Source organism: Cyrtonyx montezumae, unplaced genomic scaffold (genome assembly GCF_038088225.1).
Source record: "Cyrtonyx montezumae isolate F1298 unplaced genomic scaffold, pur_monq_1.0 scaffold_15, whole genome shotgun sequence".
In the NCBI taxonomy this organism is placed as follows: domain Eukaryota; kingdom Metazoa; phylum Chordata; class Aves; order Galliformes; family Odontophoridae; genus Cyrtonyx; species Cyrtonyx montezumae.
Window position 1 is genome coordinate 8166493 of NW_027071881.1, and position 27254 is coordinate 8193746.

A 27254-nucleotide genomic window follows, 5' to 3' on the forward strand; every position below is an offset into this window, starting at 1 on the left:
ACATCAACCGGAGGTGATCACCCGAGGGCAGGCTGGAAGCCTGGAAGCCAAAGGGGAAGCAAAGCAGCGTGAGGAGGGCAACAGGAAGCCTGGCTTCCCCAGGGAAGGCAGCTGGGATGTGTGCGTGGCCACTCCCACCAGCACATCAGGGATACCAAGGCCAGGGAAGGAAAACCTATCCAAGTCAAAGGGCAGCACCAGCACTGCACCAGGCGCACCTCGGAAGGGCTCAGGCACAGCGCTGGGACGTGCCCCAGCCCCATCTCCTGGCCCTGCCTCCAGCCTGCTCCCTTCCCTCATTTACAGGGCTCTGGCTTTGTACCTTGGTGTAAATCTACCACCGCAGAGCTGCTGCAATAATATGCAATATTACTGAACAACTAATGGAGAGGATTTACAAGATAAACTATGGTATGCAGCTATATTTACAATGAATCTAAATCCCTAAAGATTTTAATGAACTGCAGCTGACCTTGATCAGTGATTCAAAGCCCAGACCAGCTTCTACTCTCTCACACATTACTAACCTTTGCTACAACATTTATCAATTTACCTTCTTGATCTCTCAAGCAGGTCACGTTTTCCAATCAGCCACTAGCCCAAAGACCTGCATCCCAATTAAATTACTGAATGAAGGCATGCTGGAATGCGGGCTTTGTTTAAAAGAGTTAGCACTAAGCACACCTAAAGAGTGGACTCACCAACCGATTCTCTACACTTGAACTGATTTCATAAACATTTCTGAGTAACAGGCTGCTCGGAGTGGGAACTGTTAGCGCAGAGCCCTCGGATGTTTTTGTTTTTCCTTCCCCAAGTGCTCCACACGTTGCTTTGCCTGAATGCTGACCTGAGCTGTACGTCACCCCCCCGGTAGCTGTGAGCTCGTCGGGCCTCGGCGTGTCTGAAATCTTCGTTACACAAACCTACACAGATGGTTATTATTAAAGCCACTTCGCAGACTTGCACTTGAAGTTAGACGCTCATTAAGATGTCCGCAAGATCTGAGCCTTATTTTTTCAACGCTGCATGTGTACTTACGGAAGAAAGAGCTCGAGGTGCAGCCCCAGAGCCCCTCAGGACCGGGTGCCCCAGAGCCCCTTCCCAGGGAGCAGTGAGCCAGGGGCTGTGCAGTGAGGACAGCTCTGCCCAGCCGAGGTGACAGCAGCCTGGGGGGGGACAGGGCCGATGCCCCCTGGATGTGTGGGCCGGGTCGTGGCCCTGGTTTGGATGCAGGCTGTGCAACCTGCTGCCAGGCCAGGAGCTGGTGCTGATAGGACCACAGCACGCAGCAGCACACACACGGGAGCTGGGACGCTTCCTGGATGTGATGCACATGTTGTGCATATATGTCCGAGTGCACGCGGCGTGTGCTGGAGCAGCCACACGGGATGGAAACAATGCTGTCAGGGCTCAGCCTTGCTGGATTGCTATAGGAATAGCATACGCGCTGCTGCTGTGAACGCAGCACGCTGCAAAGCCACGTGAAGGTACGGAAGCACCTGACATATTTAGATCTATTTTCTCGTTTTTATTTCTTCAGTCACTCAGAGAATTACTGAGCAGTAATGAAAAGTACCGACGAGGACAAAGCAATTCCTGACACATACACAATCAAGTCACATTTACAGTCACAAAGACAGAGTTAAGAGAAGCATCAGCTTCAGGAGAACTTCGGATTATAAGGGGACTTCCTCTGATGAGAGGAAGCAACTTACCCGTACACGGGGTCCCGATTCCCACCATCAGCACGCACTTGTTTCTACCAGACCTGACCCCACAGTGCCTCCCATTACCTAGCACTTCACAGGAAAATCAACCTTCAGCTAACAACCCATACAAGAGATGCAGATGAACTTCTGCAGTTCACTAATCCTTTTAGGTGCCATGAAGGAGGAGGAGATGCCATCGAGGAAGGAGTAAGCTGTGCTACCACTGACCCAAGTTCACCCTTCCTTGCCTTGTAGGCATTGTATTTTGATGACTGCTGTCACTGGAAAATAAAAAAAACAACACTGCAAAACCAGATCCATGATACCTGTAAGAAAATGCTGCCTGGACCAGGTCTAATGTGTCTGTCGGCAGAGAAGATCTACTGGGATTCATGTAAAGTTCAACAGAAAAACGCATAATAGAGATATCTAGAATCACAACTGCAATAAAACAGGCTCTACATTTATCTGGCTGCTAAATGCAACTCTACATTTATTACTAAAAAGGAATCAAATCTGGTTACGGGGTATAACATCTCCCCTGCACCGGGAGAGCGAGCGCCGTCCATCACCGCTGCCCGCACTGCCCGCGGCCACGTCGGCCTGCCCACAGACCAGGGCACGCAGAGCAGAGCTGCTGAGCCCAGCAACACAGAGCAGAGCTCCAAACCCCAGGAACAGAGAGCAGAACCACGCTGCCCACAGCCACCGGCAGCCCTGCAGCTGCCCTGCCTTGCCACTGTGCCCTCTTATCCTTTTTTAAATGAAGATGTCAGCAATGTGCACCTCCTGAGGCTGCTCCCAGGTACACCGTCAGCCAGAGATCCTGAGCCAGGAGGGAGAGGGAGTGTGGCAGGGCAGGCAGGTGCCCCACAGCTCCTTCTGTACGGTGATTTCAGCACCGACCCACAGGGAACGCTCACGACAAGAGCAGAAGGAAAATCGTTTCATCATTTCCTCCAATTGCTACCTGCAAGTTCTTCTTAAGAAGGATATACTACTGCGCATCGAAGAGTTTCCCTGATGGTACACATCGTCCCTAGTGATGAGTTCATAAGAGGAAGGGGGTTCCCTTGGCGAGAGCTCGGAAACGCTCCTCGGCATCTCGCTCGGTACAGCTGCAGCTGACAGCACACCAAAAACGAAATAACTCTGCCATCTCAGCGCAGCCAGAGATCAGGCTGGGACCTAATTGAGACTTTTGATCTTAGCTTTTTAGAAACATGCCGTTCTTCATAGTCTGTAAAGCATTTTAACTACAGAGCTCCGGCAATCGCTGCTGAAAGCTACAGGGAACTAAAAAAAAAATAAATAAAGAGGGGGAAAAAAGACAGTTTATCAAAGTCAGTAAAAATACAAGGTATTAATTATGCTAAATGAAGAAATATGGGCATTTGGTTACTATTGTGGGTCAGAAATGTTGAGGCGGCGCTGCCTGGCGCTGCCCCACGCGTCCCTCTCCGCCGCCGGATCACATCAAAGCTGTGGGAAGCGAGGAAGGCAGCGAGCGGTGCGGGGCCCCGGGAACCGAGGTCACGGGTCGGACTGAAACCGCCACGTTGTTATCAATTACCATCGCCGATAAGGACACGACCTCTTTGGAGGGGTGTGAGTGGGGGATGTCCACGCAGCCGCCCGCCCCGCGCCGCTGCAGGGGCTGATGGAGGGAATAAAACCGCACGGCAAATGCTAATTCTCACATGGGCACGGCTTAAAAATATGGCACGGAGTGCACTGCTGATAAGATACGCTCAGCTCACCCGAGCACGGCTCCCTTGATTCGGTTAGCTGAGTCAAACACACGACAGAGCACAATTAAAGCAGAGGGGAAATTATATTTCTAGCCTACAGACGGCTCTTGTGAAGTTTCATCAAAGCGAGCCCAAAAATGTCTTTATTGCAGCGAGACCTACAGCAGGAGCACATGTAACCGAAAATAAGTAGCGTTACGCAGTAGTAAGTCACCTAGTAAAATCAAAGATATTTTCAATAAAGATTAGTTCTGCATTTTACTTCTTACAATTCTTTGATCAAGTAATTCTGAACTATATAAAAGCAGGCAGCCCTCCCCTGGCCGGCGTTCCCCCCGAGCTGCCCGGCCGCAGGCAGCGTGCTGCAGCCCACCTCGCTGCGCTTCAGGTGCCGCGATCCGGCTGCAGAGGGAAAAAGCAAGCTGTGGATCCAGGCTGCCCTCCTCCCCAGGCAGAATGAGAGGCGGCTGCACAGAAAGCTGCCCACAAAAAAATGATAAAGTCGGGATATAACTTAAATCTTTCACGGCAGAACGCTGAAAGTCGAATCGAGTCCCGCACCCACAATAAGAAATCGGAACGCGAGCGCTGCGAGCCAGCTCTGCTCCTGCACGTTAAGCTAGCTCGCTCTGTGCACCCCAAATCGTTACCAGCTCAGATCCGAAACGCATAAACCAGGATCAGTAAAACAGTGACACGTACAAAAGAGGTAACGAGGAGAAACTGGACGGTACAGAGCTCCGTCGTGCCAGTGTAGTTACAGGTTTGGGTTTTACTACACTTTCTCCCCTAAGGGGATCAAAAGAGCCGCGCACGGCCGTGCGGGATTACACAGGGTTACTTCATACAGTGCCTGAATTTAGGATGAAGCTCGGCGTAGGGAATGCAGTCAGAGTGCTTACAAGGCTGTGGAATGGGAAGAGAGGAGCAGCAGAGTGGAGTCCTCAATCCTTTCACAAACTTCACCGTGTGTGCCAAGAGGCAGAGAGAAAAATACACTTTACATTTTATAAACAGTCGCGAACATAAGCTGAAGCATTTTGCCACTTCTGGGAAATCAATAAGTAAAAACGAGGCACTCGTTTGCAAATAATTTATGTGGCTTTTTTTTTTTGCTAATGCAGGACAATGTCTCTGCGAAAACGAGGGCAGTAACTTTATTATCGTAAATGCAACGCGGAGCGAACAGAGACTGATGCCGCTTCCCCGGGTGCCGAACGGGAGCATCGCCTCCATCAGACCGCAGCAGCAGCGCGGGGCCGCGCAACCCTCTGTCCGCGGAGCGAAACGGAACCGCACCGCAGCCACATTCGCTCCGGATACACCGGACGGGCTCCGAAGCTCCGGGCTGCAAAACCTCTCCCAGCATCTCCCAGCATCGCCCCGCGGTGCGCGCCCCGCCCCAACCGCCCCACCATCCTCTGCCCCACCGCCGCTGCCGCCGTCGTGTCCCCCCCCCCCCCCCTTAGGCAGGTCTGGAGATCGGTACGTGGGGCAGGAGGAGCGGGGCCGGCTGCGCGGGACCTGGGCCGGGACGCACGGCGGAGCTGCGGGACAGCCCGGGGCGATGCGGGATGGAAGGGCAGCACCGCTCGCACGGCCCCGCACCGTCCGGCTCCTCGCGTGTTTTTCCCTTCTATTTACGCGTGTTAGCAAAATAAAAAGACGAAGGGAAAAAAGCGCTCGCGTCGAAGTGCCGTCGGACGCGGGACGTGACCGCGCCGTGTCGCCGCTCTGCCTGCCGCCGTCCGCGGACCGAGCACTCCGCTCAGCGCCTGCGAGCACTGCGGGGCTGCGCCGCGCCCCGACGGGAGGGGAACGGGGAAACAGGTTTCCATTTGGGCAGGAGAGACAACGCACCAAACAGCCACGATTAAAGGAAACTGCCCGTGATTGAATGTGACTGCCATTTTACAATATTCATGCTAATGGCTCATTGCACGCCGGTTTGCCTGTTTGACTTCGGTTCCCATAAAAGTTGCTTGTACGCAGGGTCGGAAGAAAATGGCACTGGAAGAACCACGCGCGCTGAAAAGGAGAGTTTAAGAGCAACAAAATCAGCAACATGCACACAATAATCGGTTTCCAATGTCAGACCAGGAAGCCGGGCAGTAAAAGCAAAGATGCGCCCTAAAAAGAAAATACTTTTAGGAAACAGCAAAATTAAAACGAGTGGATATGTAAAATAGATGAATGAAGACAACGTCTTCCTGCACCGAGGGAGTTGTTTAAGGAGAAACAGTGTCCGTTTGTGGCCAGCGATAATACTTTCCATTCAATAGAGTTTGCAGCTTGCTGATTCATATGATTGCAGGCTGGCGCCCTGCTGGCGAGCCCCCTCCACTGAAATTAAATCCACTCTCTTCAGTTATAAATTATAATGCTCTATAAACAACACTCCCACTGGGAACGGGGAGAGAGAGAGAGAGCTCTCTGCATAGTCCACTCACTGTTTAATGCTCTGCTCTTCTGCCACAAACAAGGGCTGTATGTCTGCCATAGACAGCACTCTTGCTGTAATTTATATACTGTTTGATGTTGAGAGCGGAGAAAGGAAAGTAGAACTGTAATGTGAGTCAAAGAGGAAAAGAAGTTGGAAGTGGGTGAGTGTGCAAGGAGGAGGAAGGACAGCACACACTGTACATGAACCTCACAGACACATCGCTGTATGAATCTTCACTGCCCCTCACAAACATCCCCCCAAAAACCTGGAGTCCTGCTTCGAACAAATGAGACGTGCACAGCAGCACCGTTCTGCACCCATCGGGTGCCATCCCTCAGACCTGATCATCACATGGAGCACACAACACACCCCATGCTGCCAGCAGCCTTGCGCCCCAAGCTGGGCTGCTGCAGCATCCTGCCTGCTCCCACATCCCAGCTGGGCAAGGGGACACGACTCTGGCTGCCCTTCATGTTTTGTTATCAGTTACTTTTAAATGAACGCACGATAGACACCCAACTGCTGTGAACACAGGCAGAAATCAGACTTGAAAAGAAAAAAAAAACAACTAGCAACAAACGGATTAAAGAAATGCCAGGGAAAATATTGCTGCTGTGGGAAAGATGTGGATTCTGAGTAAAAAGTATATGATTATCTCTAAGAACAGCCTGCATTACACGGCGGAGATGGGACTGGGAAATACCCCATGGGCCAGAGAGGGCTTTGTCTCAAGCATAAAACAGAACCGACTTCAAAGCACAACCCCCTAATTATTGCCATGGAAATTTCTATCTAAATTGTGAGAGAATGACAGAGTATTCAGGCAAACAGCTACCGGGAGCAGCACGTCCATCACTCAAGGTTTTGATGAATGACTGAAAATTAGAGATCTGACCAAAAAAGCTCCCTTCTGCTAAAACTGGCAGCCAGCACAGGAAAGCAGGGTTCGCAGCATCATTTGCAGGAGTCAAGTGGTTGCTTCTTGGCCCAACTGCTTTTTGTTGTCGCTGTTTACGCTCGTCCACTGCCCCAAACACCACCACCTCATCTCTTCTTCCTTTTGCATCTCTGGAAATGACTGAGGAGCTTTTCGTTTTGGGGGAGGGAAGGAGGGCTGAAGTCTCCTTTTTCTGTGAGGTTGAGCCCTTGTATGTCAAATCTGGCCTGGAGCAAATTTTCACAGCTGAATTATAAACCCTGTAAACAAGGGTTTATGATGGAAATGCTGACACAACCTTAATTACGAACAGCATGATGTGGGGGAGGCTCTGTAACACACACTCCTTTTCACTCCAAGTCCTCTAGCACTCCAAATCTGCCATCAGACGAAAAGCAAACCTTGCTCATTGCTCTTCCTCTTTAACGCTCATCAGCAAGCGTGCTGGGACATTTATATCAAATCTGGTTGCTCAATACTGTCCTCTAGAAAAGAAAAAACTTGATTTTGTAATAAAAGTATAATGTATAGCTTAAAAATAAATTAAATAAAGGAAACATTAAAAGATAAATGGAGCAGGATGCTCTATGGCTGAGGTAATTTGAGTGGAAAGGGAAGGAGGGAGTTTACATTAATAAATGATTAAAGGCCTTAACGAGGGCCTATCAGGTTGAACAGTGGAGCATACTTCTCCACCTCTCCTCCTCTAGTCCAGCTTTTTTACATTTGTTCTCAATGCTGATCAATATGGTTTTCATTTGCTGATTTCCATAATGCCATATGTGATCTGCTAGCCTGACATAATGAAGGCAGAAAGAGAGCTGAAGTCATTTGAACATTCTCGCTTGCATGTCTGTCGCCAATTTAGAAAATAAATACCTATTGAGAGTTAAAGTTTCCTCTCGTCTTGGAGGAACACGGTAAGATTTGCATATGCAGATTGCAAAGCCTTATTCCCCTTCTCTTTTTCTTACTTTTTTATTAATGGAGGAACAATGTGGATGGATATTTCCCCCATGTGTTTTAGTGAGAAAGTGTTCCTTTAAGGAAAAGAATCGAATCTCAGTACTGACTGAGACCTCTCACTTCCACTCTAGCTGAGACTCCTTGCCATCCCAACGTGGTGAAGCTTTGTGAGCATCCGGAGCACTGCTGAGTCACACTGGATGCCACTGGACACAGTGGGAGTTGAGAAAAAAAAAGAAAAGATGGTTTATATTAAGGTTTGTACTTTCTCAACCTTCCAGCATCCTCACGAGCACAGCCCAAATTAATGCTTAAGAGATGTAACACTTGTAAAATGAGTTCTTTTGCTCTATGAACTGTGAATTACGTTCACTTTATAGCGAGGGTGTTAGGCAAACACAGCATCTGATACAAAGCAGGAAAGCAGGCACCTTCAGGATGGGAGTGGGGATTGTGCCACCTGCAGAACGTCACCAGCACAGAACGGCACAAGGGCCGTACTCCGGCCATGAAAATATAAATGGCTTACAACTGATAAACTTCACAGCAGGTTTATAGATGCTCGGCAGCCAGTTTAGCTCTTTTTCTCAGTCGGATCCCATAGCAAAGGAAGAAAGGGGAGGTTTCCAAACAGCTTGCCCTTTGGTTGTAACCACCTCCAAGAGAGGCCCGGCTTTGAGATTTAATGAACTTTCTGTTTATAAAAAGTAAATGATAGGTTAAGTAATGCACTTCAAAGTGTCATTGTTTGGGCGATTCCATCAGGACCCAAATTCATGGTTTTCTAACAGACCAGAGAGATGTGATCTTTCGAATTACATCATATACATTAGCGCTCAACATTTCCTGACTGCTGTGAATAGCGGCCAGCACCACGCCGCGATTCTCCAGCTGGAGCACAGAGCTCGGCCTGCTGCAGGGATCTTCCCAGTAGAAGCTTTGCTTTATATACACAACATAAAAACAGCAAAACTAGACAGAAAACTGACAGCATGCATTACATTTAGGATCCAGGCTGCTGCTTTGGCTTTACAGATGAGCAAGTAAACTACGCTGTGGGAGAAAGGTTTCCGAGTTGTGCTCGTTGTTCAGTTCTTTGAGGTTCAGAAAAGCTCAGTTAACTATTTCAGGACTCCTTCCTTTCATTGTTCCCAGGAGCTGCCAACTCTTTGTTTACAAGAAATAGAAAGCTTGAAATAGCTGTACTTTGTCCGTTTTCCAATTGCTGCAGATACAAAATGGAAAAAAAACCCCACACACAGCACCACACTACTGAAATGGGAATAGATGTCAAAACGGAATTAAAATACCCCAATGATATTGCATAAAAATAAGATGTCTATCGAAACAATTTCCTCTAGCTCCCTGTATATCACACTTCTGCATCTCTCTTTGCCCAGAGTAAATGATGAAGGATTTCAATTTTCCAATTATGATACTGAACTGACCTGCTGGGGTTTCCGGAGGGATTTGGGGAATTCTGAGTTTAAAAACTTTGTTCTCAGTAAATTATCATGTAGAAATACGGCAGCTTCAGGAACTGAAGAATGAACCTAATGATCCCAAGCCGGGAAGCAAACCCTGCAGTAAGCTTGAGGGCAAGCAGCAGAAATACAAAAGCCGTGCCTTGAACTGTAAACTTCTGACAGCAGTCTTACTGGGATAATAAATCAGAGTCGTCGTGAGCCTGAAGAAGAGCCGTGCAGGCCCTGGTAATTGCAGGCTCCTGCCTAATAGCACGGAGCGAGCGCGGCAGCAGCGATCCCGGCCGCCAATCCACAGGCTGCGATTAACCTCCCGGCCAATTACAGCCTCATTGGCAAAGCAAACAACGAATTATTGGCTGTTTAATCGGGCTTTTCTTCTCCCGCTCTGGCCTCTGTTTCTCATTCTGGGTTTTTTTTTTTTTCCTCCCCTTTTTCCTGTTAGGCCAAAAAAAGAAAACCGACAAAAAAACCCAACACAAAAAACCCCATCTGCAAACACCTGATACTCATCTGAGTCGTGCAGTTGTACAGTCGTGTTAAATTGTTACCACCTTTTCCACAAGCAGTTTTGGCAATTAACCTCGTGGTCATACACTTCAAAGGAAACAACTGTTGAGTTTAACCTCCTTGAGCTACCACGGATTCCTGTACGATTTTTCTTCAAACACTTTCATCCCGAGCAAAAATGCAGACTGATAAGATTCATGTTTATTTTTCTATTTGGTCCGTTTATTAAGATGACAAATACCCTGACTGCCTTGCACTGCTCCTGCTCCTCGAGGCCTATGCTGTCAACCCGCACCACTACGGCATCGGAGCTCCTCAGAATCACTGCTGTGGATTCTGATACATCCTGATAACAACCTGATACATCCATCCCTTCGTGCCAGTCCCTCAGGTCCTCCTCACGATGCTTAAACATCAGGGAACAACTCACGGGCAGAATCCGTGCTGAAGACAAAAGATGCCATTAGAGGTACATCCATTCTGTACAACTCCACTTTTACTGAGAGGCATGAAAGCTTCACTAAGGAAAGCTAAGAATTCCTCCACCTTCAACGAGATCCCGATCTCTCTACCTGCTGCTCCATGTCAGTACAAGCTTGGTTAACTTTTCCTCCTGTCTAAACTTTTGACTACAGCGTATATTAATTTACCAGACTGCTCCTTAAGCAACTGGATAGCTAATGATAGGAAAGTACTGGAGAACGCTACAGGACCACGATCAAATTACCTGGAATGTCCTCCCCCTGATTTCCATTCTGGTATTACTGCTCATTTTTTCTCCAAAGTAATCTCAGAAATGTAAAATGGGTTATTCTTAGGAGAAGCTTCCTAAGAGAAGCCAACGAATACCCAAAGTGTTGGGATGACCTTTTGCTCTGGAGCACACACACTGCGGCCGTGCTGAGCTGTGCTGTGCTGGGACTCAGGGGAGCATCACTTTCCTCGGGCTGCAAACTGCCCTGGGTGGGAGGGAACAAAGGAGAAGGAACAAAATATTTCCCCGTGAAAAGAATGCAACAAAAGTTTGGTATCCGTCTTGAAGTGCAAGAAGGGAAAGCATTTGGGCAAGCATATGGCATGTGTTTCAGCCTGTGAGGGAGAAAAAAACCCCGTGATGTTACGTGCAGTTCAGACCAAACAGAAAACTTATTCTGACTATTCTCATTTGTCAGAGGCTTCTCAAAACTAAGCAGATCTCTCCATAGCTCGGGATGTCAAAGGAGGGGGTAACTGGTGAGTACTCAATTTACATTTTAGGTTCCACTTTTAATTTTAATATGCTTGTCAACAGCAAGGAGTGAAAAACTCCTTCAGTCAAAAAAAAAGAAAAAAAAAGAAAAAAAGAAAGAAGAAATTAGCACATGAAATGATACATGGGTCTGGTGCTATGTTGCACAGTTCAGTGAACCCCTGCATAGATCAGCAAGATGGCTGGAAATGTCTCTTTCCGTCTGTTTTTCATCTCAAAGCCTGTGTACTCAGCAGAGTGTGAAGAGTGCCTCTCTCCCCTCCGAACGCTCTCCTGCTCATCCCCCCAAAAGACCCTGCAGCAGAGAACAGGAACTAGAGCAAATGCTTTTGTGAATTAAGAGATCTTGTGAGCGTAAATTTGGTCAGGCTGCTCCTTTCTGCAGGCCAGACCCGGCTGCTGCCCCAGGATGTGAACTGTCAGTTTGCATAGCTGGTGATGAGTTGCAGAACCATCAGTAAAGGTGAAGACGGCAGAAGCAAGAAAGATTCAAGACTGGTGGAAATCATTTCACAAGGAAAATTTCAGCCATCAGTGGGAGGAAGCTTTGAAAAATGCTGCCATTTCCGAGTCAGAACGAAGGAAAAATTAAATTACTGCCGGTGAGGCGAGCCAAAGTCGCATCTTCCCCTAGGGAGAGGTTTGATAATGGTAAACATTTGACAGCTGGCCTGAAGTTGTTATCTTGTTCTAACAGTTGTTTTACTCTGAATGAACATTTCTGATAAGAGAACAGAAAGAAAAACGCCAAACCATTTTTAATTTCTCACCTTCTATATTTTAAGCTGCAGTGCCCAAAGCCAAACAGGTTGGAAGCAGTGTGTCACCACCAGCCCCACCACAGCCCCGCTGTGTGCACGGCTGCAGCAGCACGTGAGCAGGAATTCAGAGTAGCTGCAGCCTGCCTGGCGTGGGCATCGTGCAAATATCCGTTCTGCTTCACAACCAGCAGCTTCAGGAATCGATCACTACATTGGAGTGAAATTGAGAAAAGTAATCAATTTAGGAATTCAGCTTCGAGATCTACCCCCGAATCTTGCTTCTTTGTCACTTCACCGCCAAGTCGCTGCCATCCTTCACAAAGAACAGACAGCCGAGCTATGAAGGTAGCAACCCTGGTTCCACCTGACCAGAGTGGTAACGAATGAAAACCAGTTCTGTTTAAGCAGAAGAAGTATGCTATCTTCACAGGAAATTCAATTACGCCCAAGGTTTTTTGTGTGCAGTTGTTGCTGACAAAGCCTGCATTGAAGAGGGAACTCCAGCTCCGCTCTGCACCGCTGCTCACAGCTCCTCCCGTAGAAAAAAACAGTTTGGATATGGAAAGTACATTACATGTATGTCAGAACCAAACTGCCATCTTGGCAGCGAGACTCTTCTGGGAGGGAAATCAGGAATGCATTTCTAAGCTGTTGAACTAAGGCAGCTTAACCTCTCAGAACACATGCACTAAACATTTACCTCCCATTAAAAATAATTAAGATGAATACGTACCATGGTTATTAAACTCTGTTTAATGACTTACTGGGATGGCCTGTTGGTGCACCCCCATAGCACTGTGTACCTGAGGCCCTCCTGCTCACAGCAGAGTGGACACACATCCTGGCATGGCCAGGCAGGCCATCAGCCTTTCCCTGGTGGTACCAATCCCAACTACACACACGATAACGCTCCAATTAGAGAGGCAGCATGTCAAACTTGTTCCTTAGATACATAAATTAACTCCAAAACTCTCCCTGTATCTCCTATATTAACAGGTAGAAAGTGTTTCATTACTTTTTTGAGTGACTCTACCCCATCTTAAAGCAGGAGTATATAAATTGATATTAAAGAATGGTATTTTGAGAATGTTTCAAAGTAAGGTCAAACTCGTATTAAAAAACCTACTAGTGTAGGCTAAAATAACAGTCTGGCTGAGCAGCCCTCGGTGCATCTGGGTTCAATTACCTACTACATCCTTGCTATGTTTTCTACTAGCAAGAACAACGCAAGCAAGGCTTGGAGTTCACAAATAATGTCAAAGTTAGGTTACTCAGAGGAGGAACGGGATAAATCATCCAAATATCACAGTCATATTGGCAGACATTTTTTTTCCCTTCCCTTCACCGAAAGCAGCACAATATTGCATAACAAATAAGGACAGAAGTCCTCACCTCACGGAGAGAGCTGAACTCAGCTGGAACTCCTGCTCAAAAGGGAAGGAGAAGCACAGGCTCCATGACAGCTCAGAAGTCAGGCACCAGCCAACCTCACGCTCGGGGCAAACAACCCTGATTTAGCACACCTAGGAGTGACACGGGGTGAGAGGGATGTGGGCACGGAGCAGCCCCAGCACAGGTGATGTAGGTGCCAGCCCTGCTCTGCTCAGCCCAAGTTCTGAGGTTGTGCTTCCATCAGGAATGCAATGGCAACCTTAGTTCTGTGGCAACCAAAGCCTGGACTCCAGGGAGGGTGAAAATCACCATTCAATTCCATAATGCCCATAAACACGCAACTGTCAGTCAAGTTGCTCAAAATTAAGTATGTCCTGGGCACACCGTGTAAGATATTTGAAAGTGTTCCCTGTAGTACTCGGCAGTGCTATGTGAAACGTGGTAACCCACAGCACCATCAGAAATGCTTCTGTCTGGCACAGGGAGTTATTTAATCCATTCTGTTTGGAACAAACCAACAATAAATATGTTTACCAACTGATGAATCAGATTGCATTTAGAGGAAAAAGCATCTTTTACCCAGTCAGCATTTGTCACAATACTTCCCAATTACAACATCAGGATATTTTAAATCATGTAATATACAAATGCCACGTTATATTTATATTTATTATAAATTCATACTACTGTAATGTACCTAATTGTATCAGGTCATTTCTTATGGAAAAGCACCAGTATAAAAGTTTGATGCAGGAACAGGCTGGCTGTTGATTAATTTACTGTTGCAGACGAGGCCCTGCTGCCTGCACACAGACACGTCTGCACCGTGCACTGCGGGTCACCCAGCCCAGCACCCACGAGGACGGACCCTACTGCCCCCCCAGAACCTCCCACCTGATTCCTTCGTGTCTGATGTACAATGTGTGCTGTAGATACACGGGGTAAAGAAGCCATCTGCCCCTGCAGTCTTGAAATTCTGGAAGAGTTGTCTTGGTTTGTGAAGAGTATGGCCACAGTCCCCCAAGCTCACAGCTGCAGTGAGGGAGAAGTTGTGCCTGCGCCGGTCATCGCCGGAGCTGAGAATGGTACATTTTCTGCTGCTGCTGTGTTTTCACAGAGTCATCAAGATTGGAAAAGACCTTCAAGATGGTGAAGTCCAACTGTCAGGCCGCCACCACCATGCCCAATAAACCTGAGTCATGACTGCTCTACCACCCTGAGACAGCAGCATGAGTTTGTGCTTTTGGCCACCGCACCGGAACGAAGAGCCAACCAAGTTGAGGGAACATCTACACTGATGAGAAGGAAAAACTTAGCTACTCGCTAAATCTCACCACCCTAAGATTTTCTGAGGCCAACTACTAGGATGTATTTGAGGAGTACCACTGCTCAAATAAGTTAATAAAGGCTGAAACACATTACATACAAAAACAATCGCTGTCTTCATACTGAATGTAATGGGAAGAATTCTATACCATCAACTGTTCAGGTGGAAGAGATGAAGTCTTCTCCCATGAGACAGTTTTAATGCTTGCAGTAAATCTGTTCCAGACCAAACTGACTCCCAGAATTTCATTTCTTTGCTGCATGCTGGAACTGGGAGCCATGGCAGGAGGTCGTGGGGTTTTGTACCTTGTGAAGAACGAAGGGAAGCAACTTCCATACAACCTTGAAATACACCTCCAGGCAGAACTGTCTATTGTAAAAATTATGCTCCTCTGACTATGATGTGTACCTGCTCCTATCAAATAACAAGATCTTTTGGCAGTAAGTGGTTCAGTTGGCCTGTGCCAACGCTTGTGTCACTAACCTAGCAGAAAGGTGCGTGGAATACAGTACGCGGGCTTTGTCGCATCTGTATCACTTCGAACCATAAAAGCAGCAAGAACAAAACTGGAAGGGGAGCCAAGTGTTTAACACTGGACAGCGACTTTCTTTGAATCTCTTCAACTATCTAAGCAACTACAGTGAGTCTGCTATGTAACAGCAGCAGAAAGTCCTTCAGCTTTATCGAAGAGAGAAGGCTGTGCATGGGGACAGATAATTGTGTGATCCTGCACCCACACTTAAATATCGTGGTCAGGATTTGCCCAAAACAGGAGTCAAAGCGTACTGTTAGAGTGCACAACGCAGAGACAGCGATCCCTGAGACAGTACTTCACTCCACGACTTCTGAGAGCTCTTGCTCGTATTTCCAACAGAGTTACATCACCCAACAAGGAATTTTTCCAACAGGAAAATGGACCAAATAATCACTGCTCTGTATTATGTTTCTGAAGACTTCTTGCAGAGTTAAGTATGCTACATTGCTGAATGCAGATCTTGTCATTCTCAAATTAGCAGATTATTTTTAAACACTTTACATGTGATTATGCATAATGAATAAATAAATACACAATTGTGATGGAGAGATGTTACGGTTCAAAAAAAGCAAGGCAACATCTTTCAGCTACCCTTTCTTAAGACCCTAATACGCTTGTGCATAAATAAAGCCCTTAGCTTGCTTGGATAGACTCTCACTGAGACGTGCCGATGGTGCTAATTCAGAGCAGAAAACACTCTTATTCCAGGCCACTGCAGTGAAGTGACATTTACCTAATGCAGCTATAAATTTCCTGATAATTAGTGGGCAGCTGATGGTGATGCAGTCTGACTAGTGCAGCAATGCCAGCCCCAAACTAGCTCTACACCACCCACAAGTTAATCAGATTTAAAAACCCAAATTTCCAAACTTCTGAACAGTGCAATGGCTCAAAGACAAGGGCTGGTGCCATCAAGGTTACACCAGTTGCTGCCAATGCTTCATGTTCCAGACACTGCTGCTAACTACATACCACTCCTATTTATACTCAACAACTGTCAGTGTCAGAAGACTCGCACGACTTTTCGTTTGGACACACAACCAGCACTGCCTGAGTGCCACGCGACCGTGCAGCAATTGAGTTAAGTTTGCAGAGCATCACACGTGCTCCTTCACCCATCCTGCACTGCACACCAGAGTTGTTTCATCCTCTGTCACTCCCACATAAAACAAAACCAAAAGTTCCACAAAAGGATATGAAGGAATCCGATTTTATTTTTCAGACCTAGTGCAGAAGAATTCTTACATTTCGGAAGTATGAGAATGATTAGCCAGTAGCTGTAGATGCCTTTGTGCTGTAAGTTTATTTAATACTGCAAGAACGACCATGGAAGTTCTAAGTAGATTCTCAGACAGAGAGAAAACACAGACCTATCCTTTAAAATACTTTCTCAAAACAATCCCTGACCTTTTAGGTGCATCATGACCGAGGCTAGTCAATCAGGGAAAGCCCTTCTCCCTGGTCGTTCCTTGGATGAACTATTTCTTTGCCACAGTATTTTAGAAGGAAAACTGAACTCTCCCCAGGACAGGTTCAAATACTATTGTAAAGCAGAGCGTAAGATAAAATTTCACATGGGAGAGCTAATTAACCTTTGGAAAGTACTCTGACACTCTTGCTGAATGCAAAGTAACATTCGTACGCCATTCAGAGCCCGATGTGACCGCACAGCTGATGCTCTGAGCAGGACATGGGCTCACAGACCTCAGAGCCCTTCCAGCCCAAATTTCTCCCTCACCCCATTCAGGATCCGACTCCTGCACCTCAGCTGGAGGGAGAGCAGAGAGCACGAGCTCCCCAGGCATCCCGGTGCTGCTCAGTGCTGCTCACCCCTCCCTTGGTGGATGGGCACCCTCATGTGAGCACAAACCTGACACAAAAGCTCACGTGGAAATCAGGATGGATTGAAATAGGCCGACCTAATTCCTGTATGCATCGTGCAAGGGCCAACAAAGTCATGGAATGTTCTTCCACGCGCTCAGCTTCTCCGTTTGTACACTAATTACAACCCAGGCTGATCTTTAAAAATGAAAAATCCCAACAGAATTAAAAACAAGAACACTCTCAAACCCAGAAGAGGGTAAAAGCATTGTGTTGATTTTTGTTTGGAATATCTGCTTAGCAGAAACAGTGCACCATCTAGCTCCCACCAATATGCTTCTGAAATCTGGCCTGAGTTACACACCCAGAGCTAGATAGGAACTTTGTGACCTCTCTCTGATTTAAAATTTGCCTGTAAGCGTTACTTGTTGTCATTCCTTTTCCTTATTAAACAAGGTAGTGTCGGAAAAAAAGATGATTAAAGATATCAAACAAACACCAAACCTCATGCGAATGGACTGTTGGAAAATAAAGTACAATTTAATGATGTGAGAAATTAGATGAAACTGTCAAGTTTAAAGAATCTTAAAATGGTTAACAGGTCAAAGCATAAAAACTTCTTTATGTATAGAGTGAATATAAAGGGAACATGGTAAGTATCTGCCAAGGGTTAATTGCAACCCTGCATGAAAAGCAGTTAACAAGTGAGAGTTAGAACACCCAGGAGGAAAAGAAAAATTTTTCCAGTGCCATGAGAAATAAACAACAAGGGGGAAATATTTCCTTTGGCCACTGTTACCTCCTCTCCAAAAGCTCAGAGGAACAGTGGGAATGCCAAGGCCTGGTTTGCTCTTGACTCCCTCTGAAACATTTGTCTTCATTACCACTCTTTTTAATCAGGGCTCCTTCATGAGTGTTTCTGCTCAGCCCCCAAGGGGCAACTCTGGGCTGCGATAAATCAGCATCCATACCGCAAGTCACTAATCAGCACTCTCAGGGAAAGAATAACAGCGAAGTGCAGACCACTAAAGGCTTGGAGAAACCTGAGGGCTCCGTGGCCTCAAGGAAGAATGGCCAACATAACAACAGCAAGGCAGTGAACCATCACTACCTTCCAGGCTTTGTGGGACTTGCATTCAGAGCAATCATTTAAAAGCCTCCTGTGCACAGATTGTTCTCGTGGTATGAAGGGTGCGTTACTGATAGAGAGGAAATGTGCTACCACCCTCGTGCTTGGTTCAACTGACACAGTGAATTTTCACTTCTACTTCCTACTGGAAAGCGCTCGAGGAAAAAAATGTGGTAATGGACACCTCGTGCTGCAGAGCCAGAATTTTTGGAGAGAAAGATCTGTGTACAACAAAAGCGAAAGAAGAGGAAAGAGAAATTTCTGGAGGATGACTTACTCCCAGGACACTCCCTTATTATTCTTTTGTTTTTAAAGGTTATTCACAAACAGAACTGAACAGTCTCCATCTTAAAGGAAAAATATCTGCACGCGTTATCCGTACTGGTGCTGCTCAACCTGCATCAGATCTCTTTCAAACTACTGCCTGAGGTTCCAACTACACAAACAATTAATATTTCAATCGTCATTATTATTCCTTAAAATTGTACAAAATCCCAGGAACACATTAGTGCTTGCCAAACACATCACAGAAAAAATCCTGAATGCACACCCAAAACCTTTGTGCTTTTTCCCGAGTCGTCGGAATGCCAGCACCACTATGAAATAACTGAGAGCTGTAAAACCATACTAAGTATTGGCATCCAAATTAGCAAACTAAGCATCCTCGTATCCAATAGCTGTTAAACAAAAATCCCAGAGCAAGCTTTTCCAAAACCACAATTGCAGCCATCCACAATTTTTTCCTTCTTAAGAGTCATCTCTATGGTACCTGGAAACCTGGCCCGTGTAGATAAACGATTATGGCCATAGAAGGAAAGATCACAGAAAAAGAAGAATCTTGCACCGCGCCTACTTCCCCGGTTCGGCCGCGTCCAGAAATCACATCCACCCAGTGAGCACACTCCTGTGCTCAAACTCAGCACTAAATCCTTCCACAGCCCTGAACCAACACAACCGATCTACTGTTGCTTACTAAATTTCTTGACCTTTTGGACTATATAAAGTGTCTTCAGTTTTAACTGGGAGGTAAAGAAGGGCACCTGCAAATGCTACATGGCCAAAACTGAGCTCTGCTGACGCTTATGTGTGCTTCTCTCTTTGGTATTTCTATGGTGGGGTGTATAGCCGTAGCATCTCAGTTTCTGAATCTCACACAGAGAGAGCATTTTAACACGCTTAGGGATTCTAGGTTTAACTCTGATTCAAGTTAAAGAAGGACAATGACCCTGTGCATTAGCATTAGTATGCTTCGTTGCTTTCCAAGGGCTCCATCAGGAGCGGGCTGTGCCAGGCACTGGCTGTCTTCCTCAGGACCCACAGCAGCAGGAACCACGCTGCTCTGACCCCTCCCTGCTGCAGAACCACAGGTACAGAGCAGCTCTGACATTAAGGTTTAAGCCTGAGCAGGCTGAATCCCAAACGGAGGGCAACGAAAGAGATATAACCTTTGCTATTAACTCGTCGTGAACTTCTAAGTGATTCTAGGCTCACACCCAAGTTTCTTACATTTAAAGGGGTTACCGTGAGCAACATAAAAACATTTCCTACTTCACGTTAATCAAAGTAACAATAAAAAATCTGCTACTGATGCTTATTAATTAATGTGTTTTTAACTCAGGAGTTATCTAAGTAAGTTCAGATTGTTAAAAGGAGCACGCAGCATTCGGTCCAGGGAGACCAACAATCTGTCAGTGCTATAAATAGGTGGTTCAGTAAAGTCAGAGATGAGTTGTATTAGAAGAGCTGCTAAATCAGAGCACGGAATGTAACCAAAATATTCGCTGCATCAATCGTGCTACTTTACTTCAAAGAATTCAATATACTTCAGTGTTCCTTTCTCAAAGATGAAAATTGTCATTTAAGTTGTCTGGTCCCACTCCACTTAAATGATCCTTTAATTTCCTTTCTTATTTCTAAGCCCTCAGGTGGCTAGTGCAATGCTATCTGGCCTTGGTTGCATGTAAAGTTCACAGCTTCTTGCCTGATCTCATGATCCTCTCTCAAAACAGCACTTTCAGAAGCGTTTCCTGTCTAGCTCTGCCTTGCGTGATTTGCTCCTTGGCTGCATCAGCTGCCAGACCAAATCCCTTTCGTGGAGAGCCGTGCGCTGCTCCGCGCGGCCCCATCCCCCTCCACCTAGGGCCTGACATCCGGAACTGACTTAGGAAGTACTATAATGGTTACCAAATTTTTGGGAACTGCCTTAGCTTTTCTGAGTTAAACATATGTTCAGTACAGGCAGCATCCACCGTCACCACTTGACCTTATGGCAGCCTTCGAGTTGCTGATTTTTCTTTTCCTTTTTTATTTTTTTTCCCCTTGAAAAAACAAGAAAACTTCTACCAGATAACACATGATGTAAATGCAGAATTATGTTGTGAAATGACTGCAAACATGCTGTTTTCCAGATGTTTGACGAGACAGTAAAGAAACAGCACAAAGAAGGGTCAACAGTTTCCGTCAGAGTCTCTGCTGGGCTCCATATGAAATAAACCCCAAACCCCAACATTCAGCTCTCGTAAATTCAGGGGACTCTGCACAGCTGTCAAGCTATTGAGATTTCAGGAATACAACAAAACGTTCCCCTGTCATCTGCCAAATTTCACTCCATCAATGGGTGGTTAAAAGACATTTGACTGTTACACATTCTGCGTGTTTCCTAAAACCATTATTACCTCAAATGAAAGGGACGGTCTGGGAATTGCTGCTCCTGGTAAAAGGAGGCAAGCAGGGCTGCATCCTCTTGCTTATAAATACAGATCTTCCTTGACGTGCATGAAAACAAAGCTGCAGGAGAAATGATCAAAAAGAACTGGAAGGAGAAATCAAAGAAAATGGCAGCAGCACGGAGTTCCCAACCAGGGCAGGAACGATGACTACTGCTGTCATGAGGAAAAGCAGCTTTTATTTGTCACCATCTTCTCCCAGTTGATGTCAGAAGGACAGATGATCACCCCGTGGCCAGCAATGCTGCCAGCACGGGGTCCAGCGAGGAGCCGACACCTCTGCCCAAACTCATGGGGATCTGTGGGACTGGAATTTCGTTTCTCTCCAACTCTGCTTCCTCTCTCAGGATACAAACCTGCCCTTTTGGATGAGACCATCAGGAACAGCCATTATAAGACTATCTTTGCTGTGCTTGTCTTAGATCCCCATTTGCAGTCTATTGATTTTTACTGAGTACCTTACTTGTGATGGCTGGGTGATATTTTTTACAGAAACTAGCTCAATTGGTCTTGAAATTCTGAATGTTTTTATGCAGGAAAACACATACCATGATTTACAGACAGCTTGGCCCAATAAAACAATGCTGCAGACATGCTCATACGTTAGCATGCAATTCACTCTGTGTAGATTGCTTGGAATGCCTTTTAATGACACGTGGTTTCACGAGGTCATCAGCAGCTTTCTCACTCTCCCATGGGCAGACACTTGCACTAAACCCAGCCCAGGCAAGGATTTCAACAGCCTGCATGCAGATTCACATCCTGCATCACCGAGGCTCTGGATGTAGGAGAAAACCAAACACAAATATTTCTACGCAAGGATACCAGCAAGAGGGATCACAGTGAGTAATGGCATGCCTTTATGCGAAGAAGACACCACTGACACCATTTTAACTCCAAACAGCATTCATCTGTGGAGCTAATCTGAACCTGCCTGTTTTGTTAAAGCTGTACCCCCAAATAAACCCCAAGCCCACCCTGAATTAACTCGCAGCATCCAGCAGCAAGTAACAGCCAGTAGCAGGCAGCACGTTCCCCCTGCCTCAGACACGTGCCCTGGGGAAATCTCCCCTGGCCAGCAGAAAACTGCATCTAATGGGATGTTAAGAACATTTTTGTTCTCTTTCTCTGCAGTAATCAGGATAAAATGTCATTGTGCTCTGTCTGACTCGCTGTTGTGCGGGGATAGCGTCTTCCAGGAAAGCCTGACAGAGAAGATGAGCCGGATTTCCCAGTGCTCCCAACTCAATAAAATCCCTGGCTTGTCTTCTTTTGTGTCATTACAGCATTAAAGTATTGCATGATGTGAAATATACACTTAATTTTACTTACAGTGAAGGAAGTCATTCCTTTGGTTGTGAAAGAGTTAATAGGGAACAAAAATCACACACAGTGCGTGTTAAAGGTTAGAGGAATAATCAGTCATTTGAAAAACACTACATAAACATTTTTCCGGATGCAATTTTCAGTCCAAGGATACATTTCCCAGTAGAAATCAGCAGCTAAAAAGGAAATCATTTAGTCTCCATAAGTGCCAAATTGTATCCTGATTTTTCCTGGTCTGGCTCGGCTTTCAAAACTAGTGGTTCAACTTCTGCAATCTTTCACCCAATGACTATATAAACACATCCTTATAAGACAGACATAATCCTTGGGTGGGCCAATTTATGTTGGATTATGAAAATACTTAAAGTACAGAATCGTATAATGACTGTTGTCCTTTGGTTTTTGCTAAAGGGAAAAAAAAAAACCCTTGCTAATGCAGACAGCCTACTCTGTTTCAAAAGGCAATTTGTGACGTTCTCCTCTTGCAGTTGTGTCGACATCTTTGAAGATAATTAGTTAGCATTAAATCTATTATTTAGTTATCACAAGCTCTATTCTAATGACACCTAATGTGACACACATCTATTTTGATCTTTAACTGAAAGAAAAATTCTGGCAGGATGTCCCCATCTCAACACGGTCAGCGCACAGCGTGAGCGTACACTGTGCCACACAACTGCAGTGAACTGAGCTGCGACGAGCACCAGCCAGAAAAACAATTCTTGCTCTTGACAAAGCTTTGGCTACTCTCCGTTTGGTTAAAGGTTATGTAAATAGTAGTTGTAAGAAGGATGAAACAATTGCCACTCAAAGCAAACAAATTCATTTGTAATTTATTGCTGCCCCATGCACACATACACACCCGTATACAAACGTATACTTCCAAAAAATTATCTGTTCCTGCACATTTGTGCTTTCAGCAATGTAGCTCAGGAACAATGGAAACTTTTATTCTTTGTGGAAAGGTAAATTCTGGTTTTTCACTTCCCTTCTGAAGCTCTGGAGTTTTTACAGGCGACTACAAAAGTCAGCGTGCTAAAGCCAACAGTATCCTATCTTCAACACTTTGCATGTGGTAGGAGAGAACTTTCCTTTTCCTCCGATGTATAAAGTTATGTGAAAGAAGACATTTTTCTAGTCTACAGAGAGTAAAGAATAAATTATAGTGATAAGATCTGGAAAAGTTTGGCTGGAAGTTAAGAGATTTTCACATCTGTGTCTACACATTCATGTCTTGGGAATAATGCATCTCAAGTACCAGTCACATAAAAATGCAAGAAATTGCTCCTCTCACAAACACAGCAAAACCATTCATTGTACTTGTGTCTACACTTTGACCAGTAGCTTGTAACAGCGATCTGAGTTAACGCACCACGGTGTTTTCCCCTCATTTAAAATACCAACTATTCAACGTGTATGCATAAAAACATACCCATACACTAACAGGCACACCACTTAATTCATCACTGCGTTGTTCGCTCTCAGCTTGAATCATTCAAGCTGTTCTAACCGACGGAGTGATACCGCAGTGAACCGGTGCGTGACACACGACGCCAACTGCTGAGCCTGATTTATACCACAAAGTCAGCCACCATCCTTCCCTCAGCTTCTCAGGGCTCAGCATCCTCACTGACCACCTTTCCAGGCAGGCTCCAGCAGTGTTAGCAGCTGTAGCTCAGTGCCACATCACCAACACTGGAGAACCCACTCGTTCATTTAAACAAAACTGGCGAAGGCAGACCACGTGTGGAAGACACACATACATCCTACCACTGGAACACGAGCGGTACTGTATGAAGCGCTTTCACGAAGCTTTCTGTGTCAACTCAAGATAAGAGAGTGACTGGGGAAAAAAAATACAGCATGACCCTTGTCTGAACACAGCCTTCTTGTACAGCCCAGCTGCTCAGGCTGCAGACACGGCGTACCTGTTGACACGTCCATCCAGACGTTTTACTCCTAAGAAACAAAAAGAAATAGACGGAACCAATTTAAGCCATTCCGGTTCAAACCCTTCTCTGTTCACCTAGTAAAACTCACAGGGTCTGTTCAAGGAAGGTTTTAACCACTAATTCACATATTCCATAAAGCAGCAAAGAGCAACCACGCGGAACATGCGCTCGCATCCTCCACCTGTGAGGACTTCAGCAGCGCTCTGTGCGAGGTCCTCTGCTGTGTCCCAGTTTCTGACACGAGAAAACATCCAAACGGATTCAGCACAGAAGAACTGCACCAGATTTGCTACGAAGTGCCCAGCACCTTCCTGAACTGCCAAAGAAAGGATTTTGTTTAAAATCCAGAATTTCTGGTTGACATATTTCACGTTCCTTTTCTCATTTAAAACACTTTGCCATGAAAGCTACCATTATTTACAAGTGAAGAAAGAAAAGGGAATTTGCCCCATTTCTCCCTACTCCTCACTTGGCCATTGTCCCCTGTATCTATTTCCAGGAAGCCATATTCATTAGGGTTAATCTGCCTACTAAATGAATAAACAAAGGATTTCTCTGTCACTGAGAGGCCAGGTGAGCCGATATCATCTTCTAACACAGAAAATCATCCGCACAAATACAGCGCAGGAAATTACCTGCTGCAATCCCACACCTGGGATCATTTGGCAAGTAGCTTAGAAATGTTGAGTAGATGACTGAAATCAAACCATTACATTTTTTTAATGCAGATCTTCTATCAGCAGAAAAAAAAGAAAAAAAAAAGATTTCTAAGAATGTGACGTAAAAAAGTCTCAAATGTCTTGGTTTACTTTGTATACTAATATTTCAGGACATTTACTCATAGAAAAAAATGTTTCAGGGATTGGTAGGATTGAAGCATGTTGCTTATTAAATAGCACTGCCTGTGTGTCCCCAGCAGTGCCCACTGCTGCCGTGCACTTCAAAACTACAAAAGTTTACAAATTGTTGCCTTATAAATCTAATAAAAGACACAGAAAAAAAGGATCTAATAGAGCTGCAAGAAAACCTGACATGAATAGAGCACCCCCCAGCTCGTGGCAGATTCCCTCCAAGCACGGGGTGGGTTACCTGGTGCACATCCCAGCAGATGCAGTCTCAGAGAGGTTCTGGTGTGCCTTGGGAGCTGACATGTGGAGGACGAGCTTCTTGAGTAGAAGCAAATACTGAGAGATACTGAGTACGAGGGGTAATTACTGAGATGACAAAAATGAGATGGAACAAGCATTCAAAGGATTAGATGTAACCATACGAACCTGGCATGTGTTATGGCAGGAGGAGCCAGCGTGGGGATGGAGAGCCATGGGAAATGCTGTAACGGAGGAAGGGAGCTCAGCAGTCAGGGTTAAAGAGTATCGGGGAAACAAGAATGGGAAAGGTCACAAGACTCAGGAAGAGAAAGGAGTCCCACCTGCACTGAAGATGGGACTTCAGTGGGAAAAGACCAAGTTTGCATCTCAGCAATGCCACCGAGGACAGAGGCCAGGATTTGAGCTGGCCTGGGTGAGTGCTCCCACAGCCACACAGCAAAGGGCTCCCTCCCTTCCCTCCTGCAAACACGGATTCTTTTTGATGTTCCTTATACAGCGAGCATGAAGAGATAAATTAAAACTGAGAACCTAGAGAGCTCTTTGATCCTACTGCCTGGAAATATGTATATTTTCTCCAGACGCACTTTTGCTATATATGGAAACCAAATGCTGACTAATCAAATAAACCTTATGGTGCCTGAGCACAGCTGTAATCTGCAGCAGAACACTGTCACAATGGCAAAGGAAAGAGGGGAAAACTACGAAGTTAGCTGGGGGACTGAGGAAGAGGAGAAAATGGTGATCAAAGGCACTGCAGGCCAGGCTAGACAAGAGGGAGAATTTCTAGCTGGTTAGGTTTTAAGACACCAGTGACATTTTTATGACCTATTCTTGTATTACTGAGCTCTAACAGACCAAGTAATGATTATCCATTTTCCATGTTTATAGAAAAATGATTCGATAGGAGACCTGCTGACTCAGGACAACAGCCACAGGATACAAAAGTCTGAACTCTGGTTCACTGGTTCACAGCGTGGCACTGCGGCCGGTGGGGCACACCAGGGAGGGCAATGGGGGACAAGGACTTCACCTCCATGGGTACCCCTTATCCCATCACAACATCCCATGACAATCTGAGGACAGGGAACCAATTTCCCTCTGAGGGGACAAAACATATGGAAATGGTACATTCCCAGAGGGATGTCACTTTATGGGAATGGGATTGGATCCATCCCCAAACATCCAAATGGAACATCTTGGACTCTTGAGAACAAAAAATATACACCTCTTTATGTTCTTAGCTGCTAAGGCTTTGTGCAGGTACTTAGACGTTAAGATTGTGAAAACAGATAAGTTCCTTTCACTAACAAATCGATGAGAGCATATAGTATTAATAAATCCAGTCTCTCCGTGGCCTGGCCTGGAAGTCCTCCATCAGCTGAGGAGTGCCTCATGCAGCTGCCAAAGGGCTGCCAGGCCCTCCCCCTGCTCTGCCATGCCAAAGGTATTGTCTCAGCCCATGAAGATAATACAGGTAATTGTTGCCCACAGTGAAATGTGAGGTTACAGCAACACATAACACAGAGTATTCCAGTCCAGATTTATTACTGAGTTCATCAGTCACGTAAGGAGTCCTCACTGCAAGCAACGGGAGGAAAACAAGCTTGAAGAACATGATCAGTTCTGGCTTTTCGCTCATCTTAAAGTGCTCATCAGTATGGCATCCTTAATTAATGCTTTCAATAGGTGTTAAAAATTCCTATGCTGTAATGCAATAAATGCATTATGAACAGGCAAAGGCAAGTGGCTATAGTTTAGAAGCACAAAGGTGAGATAATGGCCTTCCACATCACTGAACTGTCAACCTCATTTAGCATAAAGCACTGCATCTGGAGATTTCAAATCATACAGCCGTTTAAAAATATATAGAATGTTAAATTAAATGACAAACATGGGAGATGTCACCTTTCAGAGGCAGAAATGTAAAACCAAAGTGTATGTTCTCCAAATATAATTGTTTCGGTATCAGCAATACTTTTTTAACCTCTCTACTTTCATGTCTTGGCTCTCAGTGTGGAAGGATGGATGCACAAGCAAGTTACATGTCCTCCCAATCACGTGCACAACTGTAAGTCAATCCTTTACTGGAAAAATAGCTGAAGAACTCTGGGTTTCCCTCTTCATAAG

The 27254-nt window shown here is 45.7% G+C and overlaps 1 protein-coding gene across 8 annotated transcripts in view; it reads right to left on the minus strand.

The window, feature by feature from the left end:
- Positions 1-27254, minus strand: part of BCAS3 (BCAS3 microtubule associated cell migration factor) — a 292223-nt gene that overhangs the window by 117101 nt on the left and 147868 nt on the right. The window contains exon 22 of one of the 8 annotated variants that reach the window (XM_065732041.1): positions 22928-23205. The exons of the other annotated variants lie outside the window; for them this stretch is intronic. Within the exon in view, the coding sequence (XP_065588113.1) occupies positions 23201-23205 (5 nt within the window). The 3' untranslated portion in view covers positions 22928-23200. Of the gene's footprint in view, positions 1-22927; positions 23206-27254 lie in introns of those variants that run through there. 8 annotated transcript variants of the gene reach the window in all.